This window comes from Brienomyrus brachyistius, chromosome 23, assembly GCF_023856365.1.
Source record: "Brienomyrus brachyistius isolate T26 chromosome 23, BBRACH_0.4, whole genome shotgun sequence".
NCBI lineage: Eukaryota > Metazoa > Chordata > Actinopteri > Osteoglossiformes > Mormyridae > Brienomyrus > Brienomyrus brachyistius.
In genome coordinates, this window is record NC_064555.1 from 6,073,387 (window position 1) to 6,083,263 (window position 9,877).

General features: G+C 47.7%; 1 protein-coding gene across 1 annotated transcript; it reads right to left on the bottom strand.

Annotated features, from left to right (window-relative positions):
* Nucleotides 1-581: 581 nt before the first annotated feature.
* Nucleotides 582-6,125, bottom strand: LOC125719572 (tumor necrosis factor receptor superfamily member 6B-like). Its single transcript, XM_048994487.1, has 4 exons — nt 6,050-6,125; nt 1,444-1,828; nt 1,138-1,320; nt 582-928 (listed from the first exon to the last, which is right to left on the bottom strand). The coding sequence occupies exons 1-4, from the start codon at nt 6,050-6,052 to the stop codon at nt 630-632; spliced, it is 870 nt and encodes a 289-aa protein (XP_048850444.1). The 5' UTR covers nt 6,053-6,125; the 3' UTR covers nt 582-629.
* Between the last annotated feature and the right edge of the window lie 3,752 nt (nt 6,126-9,877).

The window sequence follows — 9,877 nt, forward strand, 5'->3', positions numbered from 1 at the left end:
GCTGTAGGTAATGTACCTTTTAAGGTACTGAAATTGACTCTGGGGAACATGTTTGTACCATTGAAGACTAGGCTGTTGCCAGGATTTTTAAAACATCGAGGTCCAAAGTGTTTGCCCTTCCCAGGTGTCCCATAATGGATCGTAATTATTGGAGTTGCAGAAAAACTACTGAGAACTTGACCTCGGTGTCCTCAATGGTACATAGGTACGGGCATGATTGAGGGGTGCATTAATGCTGCTTGTACCTTAGGGTTCAGAACCATACCAGGGCTGTTCCCCTTTTTCTGACAGTGCAGCCCATGTGATCCAACACTCGCAATCTCCATTGTAGTCAGCTTGGTGTGTCCAAACTTTTGAGTGGGACTGCAGGTAGCAATATGGCAGACAGCTGATTATGTGTTAGTATTTATTTTGATAGTCTCTCTAATCATTACAAATTAAACTTAATTTAGTTTATTTAAATGTATTTTAAAGGATTTTCGATTCGTGTTAATACAATATGTGTCATTAGTAGAGGTGTCACGAGATCTCGCGGAATTACCTTCGCGAGACCGCTTTTCACTCCGACGAGAAATCGCATGTTGTGATATACATTCATTTATTAAACTTATGACAAGAACTGTGTTGTTTCAGTTATTCGAATGTTCACATAAAGTCATATCAGTGACTTTACGGATTTTTTTCTCCAGTTTTTCTGCTACATGGTGAAGACCCCATCTCCGCAACATCTTTGGTAGCTTTGTCAGCTTCTCCACCCCAGCCTCCTTAACCCACATGGTAAGGTGCTTTCGCAGACTCGCATTCTGAAAACTGCCATGTCGCCTTCCAGGGTAAAGGGACCGTCTCACAAATCTTTCCAATGTTCTCTTGCTCAGTTTGTGATAACTGAAGAAATTCGGAAGGATCCCTCGGAGAAGTTCAAGCCCACCTTAATGTGAATGAATTAACAGAAATGAGTTCAGTATCTGGTATATAAACATATACAGAGATGAATATATAAAGGAATCAAATGCACATTTAATACATATTTAATGATATATTAAATTATATATTAATATTTTAAAAGGCTTTTTTGGATAATGATCACGTGGCATTTATTTTCCACAATCCCACACTGCACTTTAAAGAACAGCTCACCCCCAGCTTTAAGGCTGTCGCACGAAGCACAGAGGCTGTCATGCCACGCAACCCCTTTCAGGACAGTCCGCAGGCGGAGTGACTCGCAGTCTGTGTGGTTCCGGCAGATCACTTCAGACACGCCGCCAGGGGAGTACGACCCCACCGGACACTCCTCACACACTGTGTCGGCATCAGCAGTCCCTGTACGGGTTTCAACAATCACACTGTTCAGGGTGCTATACCCGGAGACTGACGCTTGCAGAAATATTTAATTATGAAGGCATAAGCACCGGCTTCGACCCCATACGGTCAGTATGACACTACCTTTTACTTTGACTCTATACCCCGGGCGACACTTGGTATGCTGTCTGCAGAAGTCTTCCTGCATAAAGTAGCCCGGTTTGCACTGGCACACGGTGTCCTGCGAGGCGGAGCACGCTTCCGATACCAGCTGATTATCCCCGCACAGCCTGCGGCAGTACAGGCACCGCCTCACGTAGTTCCACTCCTCCGTGTAATGCTGCGGCGGGCAGGGGGCGCACTGCGTCTGCTTGGTGGCGCTGCAGTGCTGCACCATGTGCGTTCCCGGGGGACAACGTTCGCACATGAGCTTGCTCTCGCTGGCCGGGTATCTGTAGTAGTAGGTGAAGTCGAGTGCCTCCATCCACCTGCCGCACTCGATGATCACCATGACCAGAAGCAGGTGCCGCTGGAACACAAACAAATGTACGGGAAGCACATTTTATGCAGAAACCTCATTTAAGAGACAGGACGGTCATGCCCATAGAGACTGATTTATCGTATTGATAATTAATTTTGTATCACGCAGCACAGATTATTTTCTTGTCTTTAATTGAAAATCTCACGCCAGTCAGCTAACCAAAGCTGGCAACCCTGGTCGAGATACCGGTTGGTACAAAAGAGCAGAAGTGGAGATTTCTGGTCCAGAGAGTACAAATCCAGACCAAGATTTTGTTTCAACCAACCAGTTGAGTACACTGTGACTGTGACTCTTTATCCCGAAATCTCCACCTCTGTAAAAGGAAGCCTTGTTTCTGAATATAAGTACATTTGCGTATGGTGTTTTGAGACGACACAGTGCATTTTCCAAATACTTTATGTGCTATACCCATTAAAAATATTGCTCCTTTCCAAGACGTACTGCAGATATCCGAAATACCGAACCATCTGCGACCCCCACAAATATTTTTGTTATTTGCGTGTACTTTCATATGATAAAGCTTAAATGATAAAACACTAAGTGTCACGTCAGGGTAATTATAACGGCATGCATAAAGTGTCTTATACTGTAGGGGTAACTTTTACAACTCAGTAATAAATTTACATACATTGGTACAAGCATTGATGAAATATTTGTATTTATTATATGGAACATAACCTCTTGAATTAAGTACTCATGCAAAAACACACACATCCGCAAACGTCTAAATTTTGGACCATCTTTTATGTACTGGAACTGCAATCTTTTTCACAAGCAGCACATGAAATGCTTACTTGCAAAGTGCACTGTGGCATTATCTGAGACTAATGTCAAACTAACATTATTGCGTTCTTAGTTTTAAGATGCTTTTATGTCACGTCAGGCTAATTATAACGGGACACAATTTGTCTTCTAATTTTCATAACTGAGTCTTATCAATTTACACAGATTGATAGTATTTGTTATATCAAATATTTTCGGATTACCAAAACCACAGTTACCGGTTACTGATTTTCTAATTAAGATACACTATATTGTAAAAGTATTGGGACAACCCTCCAAATCATTGAATTCAGGTGTTCCAATCGCTTCAATAGCCACAGTTACATAAAATTAAGAACCTAGGCATGCAGACTGCTTCTGCAAACATTTGTGAAAGAATGGGTCACTCTCAGGAGCTCAGTGAATTCAAGCACGGTACCGTGATAGGATGCCACCTGTGTAATAAGTCCATTCATGAAATTTCCTTGCTACTAAATGTTCCACGGTCAACTGTCAGTAGTATTATAAGAAAGTGGAAGCAATTGGGAACAACAGCAACTCAGCCACGAAGTGGAAGGCCACGTAAAATCACAGTGCGGGGACAATCCATGCTGAGGCGCACAGTGTGCAGAGTTGTCAACTGTCTGTAGAGTCAATGGCTACAGACCTCCAAACTTGGTGTGGCCTTCAGAGTAGCTGAAGAGCATTGCTTAGAGAACTTCATGGAATGGGTTTCCATGGCCAAGCAGCTGCATCCAAGCCTTACCATCACCAAGTGCAATGCAAAGCATCAGATGCAGTGGTGTAAAGCACGGCACCACTGCACTCTAGAGCAGTGGAGACATGTTCTATGGAGTGATGAATCACGCTTCTCTGTCTGGGAATCCGATGGATGAGTTTGGGTTTGACTACTGCCAGGAGAACGGTACTTGCCAATAGTAACAAGTATTGCATTGTATTGCATTGTAACAAGTGTATAGTTTGGTGGAGGGGGGGTTATGGTGTGGGGTTTGCTTTTCAGGGGTTGGGTTTGGCTGCTTAGTTCCAGCGAACTAAGAGGCGGCATTCATAGCCATTTTGGAGAACTTCATGCTCCCAGCTTTGTGGGAACAGTTTGGGGATGGGCCCTTCCTGTTCCAACATGGCCTGCAGAGAACCATGACCTCAACCCGATAGAACACCTTTGAGATTAGAGGATTATAGAGGAGACTGCAGCCAGGGCTTCTCCTCCAACATCAGTGCCTGACCTCTCAAATGCTCTCCTGGAAGAATGGTCAAAAAAATTCCCATAAACACACTCCTAAAGCTTGTGGACAGCCTTCCCAGAAGAGCTGAAGCTGTTATAGTTGCAAAGGGTGGGCCAACTCCATATTAAAGCCCATATATTAAGAATGAGATGTCATTAAAGTTCACGTGTGTGTAAAGGGAGGTTTCTCAAAACGTTTGGCAATATAGTGTATACCAACCCGTGTACTATATGTTTCTTTAGAACACACTGCTAGAAGAACTTTTGATTCTGGATTTGAGTAGCAGACGTGACTCACATGGATCGCATTTGCAAAACAAAGGGTCCAAGTTTCCTTTCCACCATTTGTTGGTAAATATATAGTCTGTCCAGCCTGGGAGTGGACGCCCTCCTAGTGGAGCTGCCCAGTGTTCTGCAGTCACATGCTCTTGGGGCCCTAACCAGGAAGCTATACCAGCACTAAAATACAGGAAACACTCACACAAGGAATGATGGCAAATGAGAGGTAGGTGACATCATTAGGCACAAACGGAAGGGAAGGGAATGACCAGCACTGGCCTCTGGTGGCCATACGGGAACACGACAGAGAGATCCTGACATATTGCCCCATTGCATTATTATACTCATAGGCGTAGATTGGGGGGGGGGGGGCACTTCCCCCTCAATGTTGAGATGGGGGGGGGGTCATCCCCCTCAGTAATATCACATGTAATCCCTGGTTTACAAAAAAAAAACACATACGATTAATATATCTCATTACATAATTTTAGCAGAAATACCAACACTGATAACGCAGCGGTACTTGGTCATAATTTTCATCCCGCCGTGCTCGCATTTACTGCATAAGAATATTCAAGGAGGCGTCAAAAACCGGGCCCAGACCTGGCATTTATTTGGGAAACACCACAAGGCAAGTTCCTCGTTTGCCAGAAACTCAGAATCGTTTAGTTCATTAATATGTATGTTGTGTTTCTTTCCGGAAGGTTAGGATGATTGGCTGACATTCGTGGCGAAATATCGCAAATTATGTGAAATTTAAACAATTCCCGCAAATTCAGCTTACGTAATACGTTAACGCACTTAAACTACCGTATCAGTGAAAATGAATCACAATAAAATGCAAAGATCATTTTCACTTTCTATATTTTAACTATAACAGCAATAGTTTATGGGGGGTAAACGAACTACTTAGAGCGTGACAACAGAATCGTTTTATAAAGTGACGCGACGTCACACCCATGACCCCAATTAACCTCCCGTGTTAATATAAAACCTAAGTCCCTGATTATACGGATACAACATTGTTATTAATAACTATTACTCTAAAGGAGTAAATCTAAAGGAGGTGTATTGTCCCCCAGGATCCACTGTTCAAAGCACACTTTGCAGGATCCGCGCGTCTCATTTGGTTTTTTGAGCTATTAACCCAATCATGTATTGCCCCATTGCATATAATATAGGTACAATATAACATCTATTACAGACATAAACTGAAAACCCAAGGGGTTTGCATACTTTACTTTTGTTAAAAGATATTAAAAGCCGTAAAACCGAATGTGGAATATAAGACTAACTTTTCTTTGGTTGCTGGCATTAATACCACCACAGCGATACCGCACCTGCTGTTCTTACAAGGTGCTATGTGGACTAAACGCTCAAATAAAGTCAGGCAATGTCTAAAAGTCGGACTCAGGCTACCCCTGTTAAGTAATGATGTAGTAAGTATCTGAAACGTGTCCATATGTTACTAAAGACCTAACTAACACTGATGTGATTGGAATATAGGCCGACAGTTGTGTATGTATAAGTTATTTGTTAAATCTCCATTGAAAGGTTGTTAACCCAAGTCCACTGCTACGAGAATCAGTTCGCAATCCATAAAGCTATTGAACTAGAAATTCTGCGAATATGTGTTTGGAAGCATGTAATACATTGAGAAATGTGTACTTTTAAGTATCATACGCAGTTTCAACACCTTTTCAAATGCACAACTCCGTTCACACTGATGGCGATCAGTAATCATTTAGTATTTGTTTTGTTGTTTTTCATTAGGCTAAACTATAGTCTAGGTATGATCCTTCATAAAAACGGGGGATGCGTGACGCCCCTGGTAACAGACAAAAAAGTTTTTTTAAGTTTCCCGGAGCTGCGCGCAGTTCTGAAATGGCAAAAGCCTTAGGTGATGGAAATGCGCCGCTTACCATGTCTGTCGTTGGCCGTGTTTCTCACCGCGTCTCATCCGGCCTCCCAGAGAACTGACTCCTCGGCGTGTTCCACCGCTTTATAATTTGTTAGTGGGCGTTGCATTCTACCAGAAGACAAGATCTCTGTGCACATTTCTTTTTTTCATTTTTTTTTTTTTTACTTGAAGTGGTAGCTCATACAGTATAGTGGTAGCTGGTCCTGGTTGTTCCTTGGAAGTGAAACAAAATTTGCTTGAATTCAGCGTTACCTCTTCGTGAGGTTCACTAACACTGTCCAGTCAGCTTATAAATTTGGCAAACCGGCATAAATTTATGTTTTATACCATTTTTTTATACTGTATGATATTTCTCTGATAAACTATGATTGGTCCCTATATAACTGGGGGATATACCTTTTAAAAAAATCTGATGTCTACCTTAAGTAATAGGATTCCTTATTTTTATCTTTAGATATACAACAGCGTTTTGAGAGTAATAATGTTAATATTTAGAATAATCCATCCATCCATCCATTTTCCAAACCGCTTATCCTACTGGGTCTCGGGGGGTCCGGAGCCTATCCCAGAAGCAATGGGCACGAGGCAGGATGGGGGGCCAGCCCATCGCAGGGCACACTCACACACCAGTCACTCACACATGCACTCCTATGGGCAATTTAGTAACTCCAATTAGCCTCAGCATATTTTTGGACTGTGGGGGGAAACCGGAGTATATTTAGAATAATAATTATCATAATAAATATTTAGTAGTATCGACACCAGTTAATAATACTTGGATTACTGGATACTTACTGTAGTAGTATTGAATACAGATATACAGCATCATCCATGCCTAGTAACAAATACATATTCAAATAAAGCCAGGAAAATCACACTGAGGCAGGGACCCAAGGAGCGGGTCTTAGGGCAAGGCCTAGAGGGTCCCACCCTAATTCCACCTGTGGGTCGGCCCAGTCTGGCCTGGTATTGGCCGGGGAGTCAGGAGGCGGCTGGGGAATCGGGCGTCGGCCTGGCAGCAACCGGAGAGTCAGGAGGCGGCTTGGGAGTCAGGCGTCGGCCTGGCAGCAACCGGAGAGTCAGGAGGCGGCTTGGGAGTCGGGCGTCGGCCTGGCAGCAACCGGAGAGTCAGGAGGCGGCTTGGGAGTCGGGCGTAGGCCTGGCAGCAACTGGAGAGTCAGGAGGTGGCTTGGGAGTCGGGCGTCGGCCTGGCAGCAACCGGAGAGTCAGGAGGCGGCTTGGGAGTCAGGCGTCGGCCTTGCAGCAACCGGAGAGTCAGGAGGCGGCTTGGGATTCGGTCATCGGCCTGGCAGCAACCAGAGAGTCAGGAGGCGGCTTTGGAGTCGTGCATTGGCCTGGCAGCAACTGGAGAGTCAGGAGGCGGCTTGGGAGTCGGGCATCAGCTTGGCAGCAACGGGAGAGTCAGGAGGCGGCTTGGGAGTCGGGCGTCGGCCTGGCAGCAACCGGAGAGTGAGGAGGCGGCTTGGGAGTCGGGCGTCGGCCTGGCAGCAACCGGAGAGTCAGGAGGCGGCTTGGGAGTCGGGCGTCGGCCTGGCAGCAACCGGAGAGTCAGGAGGCGGCTTGGGAGTCGGGCGTCGGCCTGGCAGCAACCGGAGAGTCAGGAGGCGGCTTGGGAGTCGGGCATAGGCCTGGCAGCAACCGGAGAGTCAGGAGGCGGCTTGGGAGTCGGGTGTCGGCCTGGCAGCAACCGGAGAGTCAGGAGGCGGCTTGGGAGTCAGGCGTCGGCCTGGTAGCAACCAGAGAGTGAGGAGGCGGCTTGGGAGTCGGGCGTCGGCCTGGCAGCAACCGGAGAGTCAGGAGGCGGCTTGGGAGTCGGGCGTCGGCCTGGCAGCAACCGGAGAGTCAGGAGGCGGCTTGGGAGTCGGGCGTCGGCCTGGCAGCAACCGGAGAGTCAGGAGGCGGCTTGGGAGTCGGGCGTCGGCCTGGCAGCAACCGGAGAGTCAGGAGGCGGCTTGGGAGTCGGGCGTCGGCCTGGCAGCAACCGGAGAGTCAGGAGGCGGCTTGGGAGTCGGGCGTCGGCCTGGCAGCAACCGGAGAGTCAGGAGGCGGCTTGGGAGTCGGGCGTCGGCCTCGCAGCAACCGGAGAGTCAGGTGGCGGCTTGGGAGTCGGGCGTCGGTCTCACAGCAAGCCGAGAGTCAGGTGGCGGCTTGGGAGTCGGGTGTCGGTCTCGCAGTAACCGGAGAGTGAGGAGGCGGCTTGGGAGTCGGGCGTCGGCCTGGCAGCAACCGGAGAGTCAGGAGGCGGCTTGGGAGTCGGGCGTCGGCCTGGCAGCAACCGGAGAGTCAGGAGGCGGCTTGGGAGTCGGGCGTCGGCCTGGCAGCAACCGGAGAGTCAGGAGGCGGCTTGGGAGTCGGGCGTCGGCCTGGCAGCAACCGGAGAGTCAGGAGGCGGCTTGGGAGTCGGGCGTCGGCCTGGCAGCAACCGGAGAGTCAGGAGGCGGCTTGGGAGTCGGGCGTCGGCCTCGCAGCAACCGGAGAGTCAGGTGGCGGCTTGGGAGTCGGGCGTCGGTCTCACAGCAAGCCGAGAGTCAGGTGGCGGCTTGGGAGTCGGGTGTCGGTCTCGCAGTAACCGGAGAGTCAGGAGGCATCTGGGGAGTCGGGCATCAGCCTGGCAGCAGGTTGAGGGTCGGGCATCAGACTGGTGGCAACCAGTAGGGGATGCTTGAGGCAATGAGGAGACACCCAGGCGACAAAGGGAGCCAAGGCAGGTGCAGGGAAATGAAGTTGACACAGGCAGGACACTAGGAGACGAGATGGGCACCAGAGGGACAACAGGAAACAAGGCATGTGCAGGCAAGTCATCAGGAGACAAGGCATGTGCAGGCAAGTCATCAGGAGACAAGGCATGTGCAGGCAAGTCATCAGGAGACAAGGCATGTGCAGGCAAGTCATCAGGAGACAAGGCATGTGCAGGCAAGTCATCATTTCATTTTGTGTTATTGAATTTAATGAGGGATAATTCCTTGAGAGTCGCAATAAAATTTAATGGCGACTATATTAGCTTTTAATTTAAGTGAAACAAATTTTGCGTGATTTCTCTGGAGTTCAGCATTACCTCTTCATAAGGTTCATTGGTACTGTCCAGTCAGAAAATCGGTAAACCGGCATAAATTCATGTTTTGTACCATGTTCGATAGGCAATTCTCATTTTTCTCTGAAAACCATGATGTTGAATAGACTGCTCCTAGTACCGGCTAGTGGTTCCCAAACTGCATCTCATATTGATGTACACATGGCCACCCGGTCAGGGGACGTTGCTAGAGATTTTGGGCCCCAAACACAGCACCCTTGTGTCATCTGTGGGAACCTTCAAGTTTCTTGGAACTATCATTTCCCAAGACCTCAAAAAAGATGTACTTCCTGTTACAGCTGAGGAAGTACGATCTCCCACTGGAACTGCTGATCCAGTTCTTCTCAGCAGTCACCAAGTCCGTCCGCTGCTCCTCCATCACAGTCCTGTATGGAGCAGCAACCGAATAGGAACAGACTGCAATGGACTGTCAGGACAACAGAACGAATCTTTGGTACTCCCTTGCCCTCTGTCCAGGACTTGTCCACTTCGAGAACCAGGAAAAGGGTAGGAAAAATTATCACCGACTCATCACCCCCTGGGCACTGTCTCTCTGAACTCCTCTGCTCTGGCAGATGATTCAGAAGTCAGCAGACCAGGACCAGTCTCCTCCCTCAAGCCAAAACCTTTAGAAACATTTGACGTGCAACACCAACCTACACATTTCCCTGACTGCTACACCCTGCTCCACCCACAACACACCACTGCACTGAATCTAGGACATACCATACATTTTGC